The following is a 20,725-nucleotide window of genomic DNA, read 5'->3' as shown; positions in this document are numbered from 1 at the left end:
AATTGCAGCCTTTGTTAAATATCTCATGACTTAGAAATTGTCTGAATTATTTCAAGCATATCCTTGCAGAATTTCTTCCTTGAGCAAGTGCTAGCTTTGAAGAACTACAAGTGGAAAAAATGCTTTTCATTGAGTTAGGAGGGAGGGGTGAAATAACACTTTTAATGGAAACTATTAGAAATGCTCAGTGACAGGATCTCTATAGCAGACACATGTATGTACAGCTGCTGAGGCAGAGATACACTCTCAAACTACATCCAGCGTGTAAATCTCTGTAAATATTAAACTTAGAGAGCTTGTCAGAGAAAAGGATGTACTTCAAAGTGTCTCTGTAGGTGACAGAAAATCTGTAAGACAGTTCAGTTGTGAATCCCAGGCATTTGTTGCCATTTAACTGCTGCTCTGTCCTGCTCATATCTTAAAACTTGCTTCTGATGAAGTTTGGCTAAAATGGCCTGATAAAGGTCCCATTCCGTATAAGAATTTGTTTCACTGCCTGTGTAATGCTGGATGGAAGAATGTTGGAGGTCATGTTTTATTGGATAAGTGGAGGCTGTGAGCAGGCGGGAGCAGCGGGAGGGGAAGCTGGAGAAGCCGTGCTACTGCCTGTCAGGGTACACAGCAGTTAAAGACCGGGTTGGATAATGACAGTGCCGGGATGGTGTACCGCAGTAAGGGGCGTCCATCCATAAATACAGTAGGAAGTTTTCGGCAGTGGTCTGACAGGAAAGTCTACACGGAGTCAGATTTCAGAGCTGGAGCAGTGAATTGCAGTGAGTCACACAGAGAGCCTGAGTGCTGCCTTTGTTCCACTTGTGTCTGAACGTTGGAGGAGAAACAGCAGGCTCCAGTTTTTATTAACTTATTTTCATAAGCATAAAACTCATGTGCACTGAACTTTTTCCTCACTTAAGTTCTTTCAACTGACTTTCAAAAAATGCTCTCATGGTAAGAAATCTTGCTTCTAAATTTTACTTTTTCTTTTTTTCCCCGTGTGTTTCTGTATTACAGTCTTTGGTCTCATTCTTCCTCCACCTCCCTTTTTTTTGGCACACCTGCTCCAGGCTTGCCTGGTGGACCTGGGACTTGTCACTACTGCTCTTTGGCTTGTCAATCCGTGCTGGTGCAGCAGCTCAGATCATAGAAGGTAAGGCTTCTCCAAATCATGTTTATAAATCGATAGAAAGTGTGAATTTTAAGATTTGCTTTCCTAATATGGAAAGAGAGTCTACCATTTCAGATCTTCATTTTCTCTGCTGCTTACTGTTCGTCATTTCATATAGGAAAGCTGCTGTGAGTTAGGAGCTTAAATTCCCATTCATTCTGGATAAGGGGAAATAAATACATTGGTTCTCCAGCTCTAAGGCAGCCTATCATGCCTGTTTTCTCAATATATCTTCAGAGTGTAATAATTAACAGAAAGTACTTTAAAGAAATTCAGAATACTGAATGTTTTTATAATTAGGATAGATATATGTGTCACTGTGGACATATCAGGAATGTGCCAGGCATGATGTGAGTGCAAAGACATGGATGTGATGCTTGTTTCAGTGCACAGAGATTTCTCCTGGTAAGAGTCTGACCAAATTGAGATTTTCTAATCTCTTGAGTTAAGTGTCTAGTTTTACCAGTCCAGTCTTTATGGACTTTCAGTGAAAAGTCTTTTTGTAACTTCAGGTCATATGTTCTTGTAACAGAGCCAAATTCCTCAGCATCTCTGGAAAGCATAAACTCACATTTAACTAGTGAGAGAGAACACTGATTTTAAAGTTTATATGTAATTTTGAGAAAAGTGAAAAGGCTTCACATATTGCTTTGCCATTAGGAAATATATTTCTATCAAAAAGTTTTTTTACTGTCTTGCAGAAATAGTTGGAATTTGTTATGTAAATGACCTCTAGATAACTGTGTGATAGGAGCATTAGAAAGAATTGTTGGGAAATAGATACCTCACATAAAGACTTTAATGTTGCTCAGATTGATTTTTCCTCTTTAATTGACACCATCATAGATCACTGACGCTTTGGCATCTAAAAGCCAAAGCCCCAGGTGGTTATTGCAGTAGGAGAAAAAGCCACAGATTAGTTATCACTAAAAATGCTATAGGTACAGATGAGAAATATGTAATGCTGTATTACAGGTAATTAATTAAGGAAACAAACTGAAACCAGGTCTAAGAAATGTATATCTGAATGGTGACTGAAATATAATACATTGTCTGTTGACTGAAGGCAGTTCTGTTGCATCAGGTGAAAATGTTTTTCTTGAGCTGATGAATGACAGTGCATGAGAGAGGTCTGGACAGGAGAGAACCAAATTTTGGCACATAAAAGTTAATAAACAGGAGATCATTAGAACTACAAGTATAATGACAAAAACTGCAAGTATTTATTTGACACATAACTTTTTTGGTGGGTCTATGCCTGTTCCTATTACCTGAAGGTCTGGGGTTTTTTTAATATCCTACCTTTGAAGGTCAGGTCAAAAGTGAGAAGTAGGAAAGATAATCCCTATTGTTTCTGGACATTTTCTTCCAGTGCAGAATTTTACTGGTGCTGGAAGGACACCTGACTTTACCATGAATGAAGATCAAGTAGAGTTATGCAAGATCCTAAGATCACTGGAGACTTGGAAACTGCTCTGGGCATATGATCCTTCATGATTGTTCTAGCCTAATATTTCCTACTCATTTTTCTGTTAATACAAAAGCTCCTGTTCTCAAATGTTTACTAAATTTTTTAACATCTGATTTTTAAGGGCTTGATATAATGTGGGTCTCATGCTTTCCATTCCACTACATGTTTTCCTGATGCTTTGTTTAAATTATTTCATCTTCTGAAATCAGGTGTTGAATGCCAGAGACAGGAATAATATTCCTTTCCTTCTGGTGCTGCAAATACATGACTAATACAAATTGTACCTGTTACTGAAGAAGAGAATAATTTCATACTTTAAATCCTTCAGTCTAACTATTGGAGAAATAACCTCATTTTCCTTTCTCACAGTTCTTTTTAGCAGTAGAGTGCACAGAAATAAACTGTGTATTTAAGATAAAAATGTTTGGAGACACAGAGTGATGAATTGACCCCCTAGTGTTCAGGCCTTTAGCTGCTAAATGTGTGCTTTGCCCAGTGTCCTTTTTGTCACTGTCTCCTTCTAGATCACTGCTTTCCAGGATTCTCCAGCACAGTGAATAATGCTGCACTGCTTTTCTGAGTCTGGCTCTACTCTATCTACCCATAGCACAGATTTGTATCTGAATTCCTTTGAATGAAAGAGTAACCGTGAATGAGTAAATGTGGTTTTGGAGGAATGGTGCAGGTGCCTTCTGTTGTATCATTGTGCTGGTTTCACACAAAAGGGAAAAAAATACCTTGAGATGTTCTTGAGTTTGTTAAATAATGGCAAGAAAACTGTTCAGGGATTGAACTGTTCACTGAGGGATGGGGAGGGGGTAACTTATTTTTTACAAACCTGAAAACAGTGGCCCTTGGAGTTTAGAGGAGAAAAGTTTGCTATCTTTGCCTTCACCATCTTTGTCCTCTTGTTTTCCGCAGGGGAGCACTGAATTGCGGAGGAGGGTTGAGGGTGCTGAATAAAACAAAAGCCTCAGCAGACATGTAGCAGAGAGCTTGAGCTCTTTCATGACTTTGTGAGAGATACTAGAAAGACTAGTTAGAAAATGTTCGTCTGTTTCCTATCAGGAACAATATTTTGACCAAGTCTTGTTCCTCTTGAGAGGATAACTTGTCTAGTTATGATTACTTCCTACACAGAAAAAGTGGGCGGGAAGTTGTAGGGAGAAAATTCAGATGACAGTCTTTGAAATTGTTTGAGAACTTCTGGGCTCTAGTTTAACTTTTTATTAAACCTGTGAGATATTGGGCCTTTCTTTTAGTAGAAGCGTTGCTTTCATTTCCAAGTCCTAGAATGTCTGCTTTCATTGTAGAGTAAAACAAAACAAAACAAAAAAAGTATATAAAACCCTATATTTAAAGTAATGAACTACTAATTCTAAAATAAAATATTTAAAATTTTGAAATATTTAGTTCAGAACTTTAAAATTCAGTTGCATGGCCTGCAAATTGATGGGATTGGTCATTATTTCAACAAAACTTTTAAGAAATAATGCGATCTTGCTTCAGAGTGAAACTGAACACGAGTTCTGAAATCTCAGCAGTTTTCATGAGTTCGAATGATGAATTTTTACTATCTCTGTTGAAAGGCTTTAGTCCATTTCATTGCAGCTGGCATTGCACGTGTACAAAAAGGTAAGGAATAAAATGCTTTCTTCCTCTTCCCCCAGAGTTAGTGTCATTTAAACTATGGAGAGCTTTTGCAGTTTTTCTCTTGTGTTCACAAAAATTGTGCAAATACAGTACCCAATTCTTCTTGGGTTTGTGTGGGAGGACTGAAGATATGTTGGTGTCTTAATAATTACTTCTCACTTCTCTTTTGTTCAATTGACAAGCATGTGTGTCTCTGTTCATAAAAGCTTGGTCTGTCTTATCTGGCACTGCCTTGCAGTGCATGTACTTGGCCCTTAATTATGCCTGGTAATGTATTTTGACTTCCACTGGTTACCCTGGCTGCTTTTAACACATTTTGTGTCTTCAATAACAAATTAAGTTAGTGAACAGAAGGTACTCAGAGCACAGCCCTGAACATGCTGGCATACAAACTGTGGACAGAGCTAAAGTCAGAAAATCTCAAGTCTGAGTGATAGACTCATCCCTATGACTTGCTCTAGCTTCTTGCAGAAGTGACATTTATTCTTCTAGGCTATCTAGGCAGTTATCAGCATTTCTCAGTTCTCTGCAGTCAAACCAGTGCCTGCATTTAAAAAAAATATAGAAAACAAATGTTCAAATGTATGTGGTTCTGCAGTTTATATTATGTTTATGCACTCTAAAAGAAGCTTTACAAATTTCTCATTGACATCTGGGTTTTATTATAAGCCAAGCTGAACAGCGCTTTCTTGGCCTAAGTAACATGCTTAGCAATTGTTTACATAAAGTAAATATTTGTCTCCTTCATTGGCCCTCTGTACACAGAAAGGCTGTCATTAGGCTGTTGACATAAACTTTGCACTCCTGACCTGCTGAGTTTAATGGACGAATCCTGAATTATTGACTTTCATTGGCTGGTGATCAACTGGTGCAATTCTTACAAGCAACAAACCAGAACTTCTCTTCACAATGAACTGACATAATGAGTGTGAACAAACATGTCTATACATTCAAAATATTGTTTCTACCAAGTAATTGTTGTATGTGCTCTGAGTTTCAAATGTGTGCAATCACATGTGTGATAGGGATGGCTCAGTCCATTCTTTCCAAAGACAGGACACAATTACAGCGATAATAAAGCACAGTCCTTCTTAAAGAGAACTTAGATGGCATTGCAATCCTCTTGCACCAGACTGAGCATTTGGACATCATCAAACTGCAATTGAGTCTAAATTGAATGAACCACTGTGATCCTTCAGGCACATATTCAAGCTGTTACCAGCTGTTGTGCATGTTTTCAGTGTGGAGCCAAGCCTGATTTCATAGCTGATAAAAGGCCTTTCCATGCAAAACACAGTAATTTACAATAGAAAATCAGTTGGTTTCAGTTGGGGTCATCTCTTTCAGTAGCTGAAGAGATTGATAACACCAGTAGAACAAACCTGACTTAGAAAATTTGTTCCATTCTGTTACTTTTCTAAACGGATTCTTTTTCTGTGTGACACCCTCTACATGTTAATTCTCTTGGACAATAAACTACATGTTTCCTAAGTGACTCTACCAGGCAACAGAAGATGGTTTTTTTAGCTTTTTTTTTTTGAGGCCTCCGAAGAGAAAACCAGCTGGGGTGGATATAGTGTTATAATAACTGTCTTCATTTCCTCTCTGGAGGCATCCTTGGGCACACTGGAAGTCTGGAGTAAGCAGTTATTTCCATGATCTTAAATAGAACTCAAAATCACAATTGTGCTTGCACTTGGAGTTTGAAGGACCATTTCAATAAATGAGCATCAGGAGGAGAGATTTGACTGCACTATTTATGTTTGGTATATTCAAAGGGTTCCAAAGAACGTATTTCTTATTCTAACACATTAATTGCAAGATCGAACGCTTGTTTTGGAGGCTGCCTGTGCCTTTGGCTGTGATTTCTTCCCCTTTCCTTTGCTGTGTTAGCCATGGATTAGTTTGGTTTTTCTTGTAGTGGTATCTCACATTTGACCAAATCCATGCAGTAGCTTTGCCAATTTATGGAAATGTGCCTTGGCTAGAAACACAGTAATTTTTACAGTTTAGTGAAATGTGATTGCTTTATTTAAGCTGTCATTAATGGTAACTATTTAAGAGACAATGTCTATTTATCATCATTAATATTAAGTCCTCAGACAATCTTTTCCCATTTGGCCAACCCACACTATCACCACAGGTTCATAAAACATCAATATCAACCACCAATTTAGACTGTGGTTAATTCTCTTCATGAAAACTTCCTATCTCTAGCAGCTCCTGTTCCCAAACCTAGAAATTCACAGATGTTGCAGAGAGTAGAATGCAGGTAGAATTCTCCCAAAGAATGAGTAAAATGAGCAAACCTCAGTTTTAATGTATTTGCATATGAGCATGAAATGAGAGATGTATCATTCAGCATACTTTCTGGTCAGAAAGCCTTGGGAAAAGCAACTGGCAGAGCTGAATGTGTCCTGACAAAGAACTGCAGTATTTTACATCATTTTTGGCTGTCTTACAGCCCAGTCTGAGAAGAGCCAGGGTCTGTACCAAGTTTTCCTGAAGGGTTCTGAGAAGAACCAGGGTTTTCTGGAGACACTCAAATGTGTTTTATTCCAAACATTCAATCGACGGTAGCCTGAATCTGGTAATAGAGATTCAGCAATGAGATTTGAATATGAATTGCACCATCTTCATGGTCTTTTGCTTCATCTTCAATACAGAAGACAAAATATTAACAAACAAGGGCTTCAGCCAGTTCATTCTATATTTGGGAACCTCCTGAGTCTTGTGACTCTGGGTCTACCTCCTCTGCTGCCCCTGAATCCAATCCTTGCTGTGAAGAGTTACCACAGTAACTTATAATTGATGAGGTACAGTTAACTTCCAGTCCTATTTGTGACATATCTTTCTCTGAACTGTGAAATCAGAGTTCCATGCATAGTCATGATGTCTGTCTCTGCTTCTTTGGAAAGCTGAATATAGCTTTTGACTTCCTCTGTACTTTTTTGGTAGATGGCAACTAAGAGAGCATTATAGTATCTGTCATTACTCATTGCATTTCATAATCACTTCCCTTCTTACAAGTGATACACATAACCTAACTCAAGGAGAACAGAACCCACGTAGAAATAATTTTAATTCTGTGCTGCCTGCTAAAGAGTAAGTTGATGACTCTTGAGAGAAAAGAATAGTGCTCCAAGACATGCTTCAAAATTTCCTATAAACCGTGGATATTTTGGATAGCCTGTAACTGGGGTTTGCTGAAAAACAGTTCCAGAATATAATCCTGTGTGGCATCCAACCTCTGATTCATCTCTGGTGATATTTCATATAAGTAAACAGTAAAATGAAGCATATGAGAGTTGGAAACAGGGTCAGGTGGCATAGCAAATACATAGACACACTGTCTGAGAGTATGGGAATGAGCTCAGGAAAGTCAAAGCCCTTTTGGAATTAAATTTATCAAGGGAAGAGAAGAGCAACAAGAAAGGCTTTTACAGGAATACCAGCAGCAAAAAGAAGATTAGAGAAAATGTGGATCTGCTGCAAAGTGAAATGGGGTGAGTCTGATGACAGGACATGGAAACAGCCCAGGTACTCAATGCCTTCTTTGCCTCGCTTTTTACTGGTAAGATTTCCCTTCAGGAAACTGAGCCCTGAGCCCAACTCAGAAAGTCTGATGCCATGATTAGTCCCCCATTGAGGCAGACTGAGTGAAGGGACATTGAAATCAGTTGGATAACTGCAAGTCCACAGGACGTGATGAGACACATCCATGAAGGCTCATCAAACTGGCTGATATCATTGAGATAGAACTTTGGAATACAATCTTTGGAAGATTCTGGTGATCAGAAGAAGATCCTGTGGATGGAAAGAAATCCAGTGTCACTCCTGTTTTCGAAAAAGGCAAGGAGCAGGACCTGGGGATCTGCAGGCTGACCAGCTGACCTCAGTTCCTGGGAAGGCGTGGGAGCACATAATTGTGGAAGCCATTCTAGTAAGAACGAGATGATAAGGAGTAGTTAGCACATATATGGGAAGGGGAAAATCTTCCCTGAGAGGCTCATAGCCTTCAGCAATGAAATAACCAGCTCAGTGTGTGAGGAAGAAACATCTGGTATTTGTGGTCTTGTGCAAGACTTTCAGCCCTGTCTCCTGTAACATCCACATTGATAAACTCATGAAGTAAAGACTAGATAAGTGGGCAGTGAGGTGTATTGACAACAGTCTGACCTACACATGCTTGAAGGGGTGTAATCCAGTGGTATGAAGTGCAGTTACTGGGTGTCAGTTACTACTACATTAGTATGCTACCCTGTGGTGCATACTGAGACCAACACTCTTTAACACCTTCATTCACAACATGGATGATGTGATAGACTGAACCCTGAACATCTCAGGTAGAATCCAGTCCCATAATTACGAGTGATCCCTTCAAAAATTTTACAACTTGATCTGTGAGCCATGCTCATGGGAAAAACAGACAACTTGAAAGAGCAGATCTGTTCGGGGTAAGAGAGGAGCTATGTAGCCTTTCTAGATGTATTATTTTCTCTTCCTTGATGGTACCAAAAAACTGAACCAGGTGACAGAATGTATCAAGCCCCTTTTTCCCCACCATTTTACATATACACTGTATTGTCGTATGTTTGATGTCTTAACTGGATAACTAACAGCTGTCAAACATACGTTGCAGGCACAACAGTTCTTGAAATATAATAATTTAGAGTTGTTGCTGCTTGTTCCTGTGTTTCTTTCTGTCCCACAGAAAACTTCTGGCTCAGCACTGTCATGTTGCATTAGAAGGTATATCTTCAAGTGTGAAAGAGTTGTTGTGGGTGATTGAAACAAATGTGGTTGTAGCTTGAGTAATTTTTGCGCATCAACGTCTGTATGGTGGTCTACAAAGCAAACTGAGGGGGAAATTATGCAAAATCAAAAGCTTTTCTAGGAATCCTCTCATATTTGGAATTCCTAACACCAAAATATCCATTGATCAAGTCAATCCTTCTTGCCAGTGCAGTGGCTGCCTCACAGAGGGACGTGTGAGGGAGCAGTGTCTCCCCACAGTAAGGATCTTTATTTCCGCCATCCCGCTTTGGTCAGCTACAGACTAACTTAATACACTGTGTCACTTCTGTGAATGTGATGCTTTTTTATTCTCAGAGGGCCAAAGTCTTAGCTTTTTTAGCCTTCAACTTTCCAAAAGCTGTTCCAGTTCCATCTGTTTCAACACTCTGCCAAACCAGCACAGCTCTTGACTTGGTAAGGAGGAGCCACTCATCTATAATGAATGCTCCACAGTAGTGCTGCCACTTTGTGGTGCTTGTGGGTGTGGGTATACATGACTCAAACCCTTTCATGCTTTTCACTGTAAAAAACAAGCAAACATTTCATCCTGTTCAGGCAAGCCATGAATGTGGTTTAACAAACATGGTTTGATTTTTTTTAGTTTCGTCTTTAGTTTCTTTCACATGCAATTACAGGAAAGGCATAAAGGACATACAAGTTTTGAAAATTTTCTCAGCTGAAAAAATCTGACTCTTGATCAAAATAACTTATTAGTTAATTGTAGTGAAATGGTATTAATGTAAAAACACTTATCTGAAAGAGTTTTAGTTTTTAGTTAGTGTTCTATAAAGTATGTCATATTAGTGTATAGCTCCATTTGTTTTTACCAAGCAATATTTAACTGAACTCAAAGTACTGCTTAAGGTGGCCTTATATTATAAGTCTTTGATTCTACATGTATATTTCTTGTTGGGTTTTTTGTATGTTGGGGTTTCAGGAGGTTATGGGGGGTGTAGGACTTTTTTCTGATGCACTTATAGTGAAACTTACATCTATCATGAGATGCAAATCTGACAAATGAGTACCACATGGCAACATCCTGGGCCAGAGATATGATGAGCTGGGGAGTGGGGGAGGTGTTCAGTGCAAGTGTAAACATGCATAAAATTTCAAGGATGCTTTTCAGTGGAAAAATAAACAAACCACTGGTGACCTGAAGTATTGTAGCTCCTTTTTTACACTTCCCTTACAGAATTTCAAGAGACAGAATGGAATTGTGGCAACTCTGTTACTGCTTTACCCACATGAGCTTTGACTTGTTCAACAAAGAAGTTTTCATTTAAAAAAAAAAATGGGGAAAAAACTACTGCTCCAACCAGGAGTTAATGCAGACACCTCTGAGTATTTACAGTATGAGTGTTAAATGAATACTTGCTTACAAGCCCTCTGGTATACTGAAGTTACTCGTGTCTTAAGTGTCCTATTCCAAGACATATTGTTTCCAGACACACTGCAGAATTTCCATAAACAGCATTCAAAAAAAGCTACTGTCTCATTTAGCTCCTATACAGTCAGTAGAACAAAACTTCACTAGTAAATATATGATTTGGTATAAATGTCTAAAACAACTATGGGGAAAGCTAGACTATCTACATGAATATGCTGTCTTGTCCTCTGTTCTGTGTATAATTACAATACTGTAGCCATACATTGAAGTATTTTGGAAATATTAACTATCCTGTGTGATATGTTTACCTGATATGAACCAAAGCTGGTTTTCCTGTGTCTGAATACTTAGCTCCGATGTGTTTTCTTCAGGGATAAATCTCTAAATGTAGATTAGTGCAACACAAACAATGCAGACTGAAATCCATGAAGGAATATTCATGTGGAACAGTCTGTTAGAATGATACCATCATCAAAGTGGTTGACAGGAAGTGTTTATTTCCTTACTGAGGAAGGTGGGACAACTGTGTGCCTCCAACCTCTTTCGACCTTTCCATTTTTGATTCACAGTATGTAGAAGAAACAAACTTCGCATTTTGAAACCAGAAGAGGCGGGGCAGCACTTATCTTAACTCAGCACTTATCTCCACATCCTCATGTATCTGCACAAGGATCAGACAGGAGCTTGGTCATAATGTCTGTATCTGTCCTGAAGTGCAAGTGGAACAGTTTGACAGACTTCAGGTGATTCTCTATCTCTGTAAGGGTCATGACACAAGGAGTTCTCAACTGCCAGTTTACATAAAATACATCTCGTAAGTTATAGGGAAAGCCTAAAGATTGAGGGTCATGTTCACATTTTCCGAGCATTTCCCAAACTGAACTTCTCTTGTTCCAGTTTAGAAACTTAAGGCACTCTTCATCTGAAGATGAAACTTTTGTTAAGCAGGTATAATAGCCTGGAGTACACAGCATTTATTTGTTCACGTTCTCTCTCTCTCTCTCTCGTTACTAGTACCTCACCATTGTCAGCTGTTCCTGTCCAATATTCTATTACTGTTGACTTGTAGATCCCAGGTGTCTCTCTTAACTTCAGCCACCCTTTACCTCAGGAAGGTTCCACTCCTGGGTAAGGTGATGACGTGGTCCTCATCACCACTATTTGAATGGTGGTAGAGACAATAGAGGCAGACTTTCTTAGAGGACAAAATAGAGCAGAAGAATAAATAACAGTCAAAAGGTGCAACAAAGGAAATTTTGATTGAACGAGTGGGGAAAAGATTCTTCCCTACGGCAGCAGTTAAGTTCTAGAAGAAGTTGGTGAGAGAGTTTGTGGGATCTCCATTCTTGCAAGTATTCTGAACTTGACTAGATAGTTGTCTTGGTGACATGATTCTTCAAGATAGCCCTGTATTGAGCAGCACTCCTTCTCAGTGGCATGATCACAGAAAATAGCAGTCAAAGACCAGGAAAATGAGTATAGTTAATACTAAAAGACTTGGATTGTGCTTGGCTGTCTTAATCCCTTGCTGTTTGTGAGCTTTGTTGGAATAATCAGGGAGCTGATAGGCTTTTAACACTAATACCTCGTATCTGTATAGAATCAAATGGCCCTTTTCCACTTTTTTTATTTGTCTAAAGGTAGATCAAAGACTATACCCTTCTCATTTTCCATTTTCTACTTTTCCCTTTTTCTCTTTTCCCTCTTCTCTTTCCTTCTCTGTTTTACTTCTCCACTTCCCTCTTTCTCCTCCCATTCAATTTCCACTTCTGTTTCTCATTTTGTTCTGTTTTGAAGTTCTACAGAATGCTTTTGGGAGAATAATCTTGGAGCAGGACACAGTAATATGTTACTGTAACCTTATGACTTCTCATCTTTCCTCATGGTCCTGCTGATCATGAGGCTCTTTAAACAATGCTTTTGTCCTCCCTTCTAAGAGAGTGAAGGTTTTTGAAGTTTAAGTGCCTTCTTGCTGTCCAACCTTTCAGGGGCTCGTGGTCAAGCAGACTATACTGACCACAAACTGTGGTCCATCCTTCTCTGCAGCTGTTGCACCCAGTCTCAGAAGGACCCTGACACAGTGACTATAGTCACAAACTTCGGCTGTTTGGGACAGAGGCAGACTGTACCTCTGGATTAATACAAGCAAACGTTATTGTGGTGACTGTGATGGCATTTGCTCCTGAATTATTGTCCTTCTACTAATGCACAAGATAAACTCTCAACATAAAAAGGGAAGTCTCTGATTTCAAGAAGTACTTCTCAAAACAAAACAGACCTGAGCATGGACACATGTCTAAAGACAGAAAATGAAAAGTTATCATATTAACTATATGACTAGCAAGATCAATACAGCACATAGGACCAATTGCATTGTTTTGATGTCCTGTTCAATACATCTTCATTTTTGCAATACAGAAGAGTATAGAGGAGAATTTCCCCTCTGTCTAACTCCAAGACATAATTTGTTACCTGGAGTTAATTATTTTAAACCACTATCCTATTTTATCTGATAGGCTTGCCTCAAATATAAAAAAGAAATATTTCAGACCCAGAAGACTGTCCCAAATGGGCCAGACTTCTAAAATATCAGTGACTCTGTGAGCCAAGCTGTGATTTATTGTTCTGATTCTGTGTTATTCTGGCTATATGCATATGTCACAGAAAATTGACAGCATTCTGATTTAGGGTGATCACTGAACATTATGAAAGGTTTCCACCTGCAGTATTAATGGATATTTTAAACTTAAAGCCAACAGTAAGTCCTTACTAAAACTGGTGCTTTATTCAGCTCGTAAAAGCTAATCTCATCCCTGTAGGATCAAGGCTTGAATAAACAAAAAAGAATATGTTGCAAGATTAAGAAAACAAGCACATATTTGTTTCGTTAGAAGCCACAAATTCATAAAATGTAATAAAACCTAGCACAATTGTACAACCATTGTCTATACTAATTTTAACTCAGAAACAAATACATGTGTTCTTCCCAAACTGGAAATCATTCTTCTGGAAAAGACTTGTGCCTGTCTTAGTTGTGATATAAATCCCTAATAAATTCTTACGTGGATTTCTCATTATATAAAGTTTTACAGCCATGTGACCTTACAAAGAATTAGTTGGCAGAATTGTGTCTTTGAAGACTAAGCATTACTGCACTTTAAAAAATTCTTTGTGGCTTTTTATTAATCTGATTACGCATTTCATGTTTCTCTAGATACAAGAAAGTTTTGACAATCTAGTACTCTATTTTTTATAATTCATAGTTTTTCTTCATTTAGAAGCCATGTTATAAATAGATCTATGCTCTGAATATATACTTGGGAAGATGTTGCTGTAGTTTTAATTTTCTTGATAGCAGGTGTAGACTGTCAGAGAGCACCAAAGGCAGGCTTCTCTGCAGTGTCAGGGAGCAGGAAGCCGAACATCTGGACAAGTGACCCCACCAGCAAGGACACAGTTCCACAGAAAGAAGGCAAAATGATCAGAGTATGTTTGTTGATGGTAGCCAAGAGGCCGTATCATTGCACAAGTCCACAGTGATGAGGAAGCCAGAAAGTCAAGCCAGGAATACAAGTGTTTGGGTAAAGCTCTGGGTCTGAGTCAGCAGGATTCATGGCTGGACATGGACTAGCCAGCTGCAACATAACACAGTCACGGACCAAAGGCAAGATCCTCAGTTTAAAGGCAACTGCCAAAAGAAGGAGTGAGGGAAAGCCCTGCTGTGGCTTCTTAGAACTGTTTTTATGGGGAATGTTGAATGCATGAGACCTACACTGTCACAGAAATGAAGTTTCTGTCCCTGCTCTGGAAATGAACCTCTTTGTTACTGAGGTGTCATCAGATTTTAACATATCGTGGAGAGTCCTGTCTTGGTTACCTTTCTGGACACAGAATAAAAAAAGCTCCTCCTGGCTTTTACTACAGCTGAAGTGATTACATACTGGGTGATGTCTCAAATTGTCGCAGAGAGAACGGTAGTTACACTGCATGATCTTCTGATCCAGGCTCTCACTTCAGGATGTTGCCCTATTATTAATCTGTGCCTATTATGTGTCTTTCTTGTGAAGAAGAAATGGTGCCAGCAGCAATTCTTGTGAGGTAGAAATGGCAGAACAGTGGGAATCTAAGCCCTAACCAATGGTCCTATCCCTGATAGGATATCTCCAGTGATATCCCAGGAGGGATTGTGCTGTTTGAACTTTGTCTCACCGGGGGTATGGAGGAAGGTTTGAGAGGGTTTGTGGTGCAGGACAGAGTCCCACAGTAGCACAGGCATTGTATGATTTGGAGATTGAAAAGCTTAGAGATGTCACTATGCAAAACACCCTCCATTTCACAGCCAGAAGTTACCCTGTCACTGATGATGATGATGATGATGATATAAAATCTTTCTGGGTCATGGGATTCCCTGCTCCATCATACTTTTACTGGTCTATTTACAGTCACACACTGAGAAAAAATATGCCTATTTGCCAAAGCAGAGAACCAGATATTCTCCAAATTTGCCATGCCACTTTAACTATTAAAATTAATAATTAATGTGGTAACTAATATAATAACTTCCAACAAGAAAACCTTGTGACACCTGTGTGCAGCTCATAATGATTTTGGGGTAGCATAGTTTACCCTTAGATTCATTATACTTTGTTCCTGTTGCCTTGTTATTAGCAATAATTTGGTTTTAGCTTTTCTGCCTTGTGTCCGTTATTTTAATATGGCCAACAGAAGAAATTTGAGAGATGCAATGGCATGTGCTCCCTGAGAACCTCCTTCCTTGGCAGACACGAAAAAAAAGATGGCTTGAAGTTTTCTTTACTCTGTCTGACAAAACCCAGCAGCCTTGTAACTGCAAAACCTGATGTGTTTCAGAGATCAGCTTTGTCTGTGTTCATGGTGTCTGTTTTTCGTGCCAAGGGTACTGACCGAGTCCATTGTAACTGTCGTTTATTAAACCGTACATTAGGAATTGCATATGGGAATGGCCACATTGCCCAGCGAGAAATTGCTATTTATAACTGCTTCCAGCCTGCTCTTTCTCTACAATAAAGCATTTTATGCTACAGCCAACTGTTCAAACATATAGTTCTGTGTATGTAGAACTTTGACACTTTGAAGTCTGAATAATTTCAAAAGAAACTGTCCTCTACTTTCTGAACTCAGTATTGTTACTGGCTTCTTTCCCCCCTGATTATTTGAATTTCAACCAAGTGAAGGCAGTTTTGCAGTAGTTGAATGTAGCTCCTCTTCAGAAAAGTTGATTGCAATGCATGTGTAGAGAAAGTAATTTTATTTTCTTAAGCCTTTCTGTAACACCTCTGACCCCTGGCCATAAACCAGCACATTTGTGAGGGGAGGTGCTCCATGTACCCAGACTGAAGATATGCAAGTCTGACATAGAGGGCAGGAGTTGATCTATGGAGATTAATGAAGGAAAACTGCCTTTGGATACCTGTCAGCTTCTAATAATTTTTGGTTGCAGCAGATGGTCTCCAGTTACTACTAAAAGAAATGAACATTCATTTGGATGAACTAGATGCTAAAATTCATGTCAGAGCTAGAAAGGACTTTTTTTTTAAAACGTGGAAGGAATACAGCTCTTGTTCCTCCAGGAACAAGCTGACCAGTAAAAAGATGCAAGGATTTTGCAAGATTTGAAGGATTAATTTTCCCTGTGGGAAGTCTATTCCATAATTACTCATTTTCTTGCACTCTGTCTTGGACACCAGCCACCACTGAAAACTGAAGCAAACAGATGTCTTGTGAGGTAGCAAGAGGTGCCTTCTTTGTTGCTGACAGAGTATGGCTCACGGTGTGCAGAAAAATAGCTGGCACCTGCTGAGGCTGTGCTAAGGATTTAATTTACCCCTTTTACTTCCACTGCAGACCAAATTTGGTCTAATTGCTGCTGGATATATCCTTGCATTCAAAACTGTGCCAAGGACAAGGCAAACCTGCTATGATTAAACTTAAGTTTTTTTATCTTGTACCTTTGCCTTCCTTAAAAAGGTTTATGCTTTCCTCACTTAAAAGTTTCACTATGGAAAGACTGCAGAAGTGAGAATGAGCTGCAGAATCCACTTTCTATAAATTTAGCTCTAGATGAAGTCAACATTTGCTTTTCTTAGGCATTTCTGAGAGTCTTAAAAATGGCAATAGCAATAATAATTTGAGTTTATTTTTAATGTAAAGTGAAACTATGACATTTTCTCCACAATTTTCCTCTACTTCACTCTGTAAGTTATGATACGTTACTGAACCTTGGAAACCTGTTCCAACATCTCCCAGTTAATTTGTGGTTCCTGAGATTCCAATTCCTAACACTATGTCAGTCACAGAATGGGGATTTCTGTATTATGGAACTGTCCTGAAGCCTTGACCTTGAGGTGTCCATGTGAATTGAAAAAATCGGTTACAGTTTTATGTTTACTATCTGATTTTACGTAGTATGCCAGACCCATTAAAAGAAGCATGATTGCATTTTGGCAGAAGTTAATTGGCATTAACATGTTTTTTAAAAATCTTTAATCAGTAAGCTTTTTAAAAAAACTCACTTCATTGTAAAAATCATCCTCAGATCAATTAGGAAAAAGAAATCAGAGCTATGGACCTGAATAACAGAAGTAGTCTACATGGTATTTACTGCTAGAAATGAAAGTTCAGGCAGGCTGGATGCTGAAATGAATACAAAAGCAATGGAAAACTGGAGCCAGAGGGGTTGAAATCTTTTCTGTTTTCTGCAAACTTGGATCCCAAACCAGCACACGGTGTGGTAAGGTCAAAGTAGCATCATGAAGACCCAGAACTGCCTTGAAAACATGAAAACCCAGAAACTGCACAGAGAAAAGAGTAAGGGCAGATGGAATTTACTGAAGTAACTGGGATATGAACAAAGCGTTGCAATATATGACTGATGAGTGGTTCAGTCATTCTGTGCTTGAGCTGGAAATATTCAGTAGGCACTGGAATGGTGTCGGCACATTTGTGTCAAGACACTTTGGAAGATGGCTTCATTGCACAGCAATTAGAGGTTGTCCAGCATAATTCTGAGTGCTTTGTAAAAATTGCTATTAATTCCATAGATGAATATGGTTTCCTGCTGTATTGAACACATATAAATTTTTGAACACAGGCAACATTTTTTAAAATTATTGGCAACCTTACGAAAACTGTTAAGAACAAAAGGACTATCATAAAAGAACTAAATCAGAGAAAGCATTTTCAACCACCTATATGGGGAGACTGTGAATTTGTTGCAAAATTTTGTTTTCAGAAGTTTTGATAAAAGTTTGAGCCCTGAGGAAGAGAGGAGAAAGAATTGTCTTAAACAAAACATTTTATAAATATCAAAGAGGAATTTTATTTGACCAGTCTTGAAATTTTCTATTTCTATTATCTGCAATGAGAACCTATCTCATGAAATTCACCAAGTACCTGATTCCTTGTGTTTTAGTAATAATAAGCATAAAGATAACCAAAAGTCTGTAAGATGTTATTATCTGTCTCCTGTAGCTGACTTATAGGGGAAGTGTGAAGTAACTGGAAGAATTGAGAGCTGATTTGTCTTTCTACCTTTTGTAAGAAGTTGTACAAACAATTTTAATTGCATTCAAAGGAGATAAATGTGCTATGTACTGCAAATAACTTATCTTTCTTTCTTTAACATTAAAATGGCCACGGAGCTTGATTCAGAAAGCCATACCAGGCAGGAAGTTTGGCTATTGTTATTGCTGTCTTTGTTTAAAAAATTTATTTAAAAAGCAGGTAATCAAAGGGAAAACATTCCTGTGATGACTAAAAGGTAGACAAAAAATGCAGACCAAAGATATGCCACTGTCAGTGTTTCAATCATTTCATCACAGTCTACGATCAATCAGAATACTGAAAAGTAGAAAATTAAGCATGAGAAAGACATAGACCTTCTTGAGTGTGTCCTAAAAAGGGCCATGAAGATGATCAGAGGGATGGAGCATGTCTCCTATGAGGACTGACTGAGAGAACTGGGGCTGTTCAGCCTGAAGAAGAGAGGTTTTATGGCATCTTTCAATACCTTGAGGGGATTTATAAGAGAGCTGGAGAGTGACTTTTTACAAATGCACTTAGTTTTAGGGCATGGGCAAATGGCTTTAAGCTAAAAGAGGATAGGTTTAGATTACATATCAGGAAGAAATTAATTACTGTGAGGGTGCTGAAGCACTGGCACAGGTTGCCCAGAGAAGCTGTGGATGCCCCATCCCTGGAAGTGTTCAAGGTCAGGTTGGATGGGGCTTTGAGCAACCTGGTCTAGGAGAAGGTGTCCCTGTCCATGGCAGGAGGTTTGGAACTAGATGATCTTTGAGGTTCCTTCCAAACCAAACCATTCTATGATTCTATGATATTCTGCCTCTGAGCTGTATAAAAATAAATTTTAAAAAAATCATACCACAGTCAGACATCAAGACATCTCACAAAGCCACTGTCTCTCCCTTGCAATATGCTAAGGTCCATAGTAAAGCCTAGTAGCTCGGGCATGGGTGCTGACATGCACATGGGTTATCTCAAAAAGGTAAATTCTTGCCAAGTAGTTTTGCTATACGTTTCCTAGGCTCACTGCTGGCTTTTTAAAAACAACCATATATGCTTAAAATGCAAAAGTAGTCAGAATATTGTAGTATCAAGACTTGCTTGGAATAATACTTTGCAATGTTTTCAGTTAAATTCTGCAGGACTTATGGGAGTTGCTAGTTTAAAGGCATGTATTTATTTCTGTAACTTTTACCTCGTTTGTCTCATTTTCTTCCTCCACATTCTCCACGTGCTTTCTTTAATTCTGTTTCAAGTATTTAAACATTTCTAGTTTTTTAAAAATGCATTTGCTTGGTCATCTGCTCATTTTTATTTTATCTGTTACAGGTGACACAGGGCTATCTATTCTGGGGCTTTTGAGATCATAGTTCTCCAAGATTATTTCTTTTATACCAGCAAAAATCCCATATCATTTAATAAATTTAATGCAGACAAGTTGCTTGATGGAACCATTACTGTTAACAAGATAACAGAAAAAATTTACTCCACAGTCCTTCTGGAATAATACTATTTGTGAAAGGAAAGCTAACATAAATGCTATTAAAGTCTGTCATGATTTGCTTCTGCAGAGTGTTCTGGACTATATCACTTTGAGTGCTGTTAGTATATGCAGCCATATCAAGCACGTTAATTATAAAAAAAACCCTCCCTGCTGCATGGAAAATATTTTCCATTATATGATCCATTCCACAGTGTGTATGATCAGTGATGAAAAAAATGTCTGATTTCCTACTGGTTGCAGTCAGATCAAAGAATTATACAAGGATAAATCAGTTCTGTAAGAAGCACAGTAACAACTAGATCCACTATTACCCGGTATCACAGAGCTGGATAGCCTGTCTGTGTCTCAGAAACATTTGTTTTAGTAACTCTTCACACAAAGGTGCTTTTTCTTTCCATTTTAGACAAATAATCCTTTAGCCATTAGCTTTACTTTTGAGGGAGTCACTACCACCTATCAGTAGGATGTCTGTTAAATTTTCACAGTAATTATATTGGATAGGATTCTTTTACTATAGCTATGAGAAGCTTCAGTGAGATGTGAATTTAACATAAATTTAGCCAGAAAATAAAAAGCTCTGTTGTCAGGAACAATGAGGATATCACCAGATAACAGAGGAAAACTTTATCATCTTCTTAAAAGCAGCAAGATGCTCAGCCTTTTAAAAACACCATTAGTTTTGGTTGTCAGAGATTTGTTTTGGAAATTTCACACTACTTTTCTAATAATGCGATGATCATGAATAAGAAAACATCAGAGCCACAGCTCAGGAGAGTATTTCAGTATGTCCCTGCATTTAGAAACGTGAGTACTAACATCTGTGATGTCCCAAAAGACGCATCTCTAAGTGCCATTCTGAACCAGTCTAAAAACACCATCCTGCAGCCTACTGATACCTTGAGAAGAGGCTTGAAAATGCCCAGTATATTCTGAAACTGATAGAAGCAGAACATGGGAAGCTGCTCTTCTACACTTTCCAGGATTGTGTTCATGTAAATTACCAGGATGGAAAATACCTCGCAAGCAGAGCTGCATAAATGTTTAGGTGTTTGTGGCCTTGGCATTTACCATGCAATTAACGGCATGGATTTTCATAGCACTCCAGGAGACTGAGACATCTTCCATGTTTCCTTTTTACTGCAATCCCTGTTCACCCCCTTTTCCCAGCATTTGCTGCTTACAGCTCCC

General features: G+C 38.6%; 1 protein-coding gene across 3 annotated transcripts in view; it reads left to right on the top strand.

The window, feature by feature from the left end:
* The first annotated feature begins 586 nt into the window (after positions 1-586).
* The window catches only part of COL15A1 (collagen type XV alpha 1 chain), a 117,929-nt gene continuing 97,790 nt past the window's right edge, over positions 587-20,725 (top strand). For all 3 annotated transcript variants that reach the window (XM_042043413.1, XM_042043415.1, XM_042043412.1), the window contains exons 1-2: positions 587-948; positions 1,065-1,147. In XM_042043413.1, the coding sequence (XP_041899347.1) occupies positions 938-948; positions 1,065-1,147 (94 nt within the window). In that variant the 5' untranslated portion in view covers positions 587-937. The remainder of the gene's footprint in view (positions 949-1,064; positions 1,148-20,725) is intronic.

This window comes from Corvus kubaryi, unplaced genomic scaffold (assembly GCF_017639235.1).
Source record: "Corvus kubaryi isolate FWS band 111438036 unplaced genomic scaffold, C.kubaryi_AGA036_p1.0 37398, whole genome shotgun sequence".
Taxonomy (NCBI): domain Eukaryota; kingdom Metazoa; phylum Chordata; class Aves; order Passeriformes; family Corvidae; genus Corvus; species Corvus kubaryi.
This window is presented reverse-complemented; position numbering and strand designations above follow the sequence as displayed.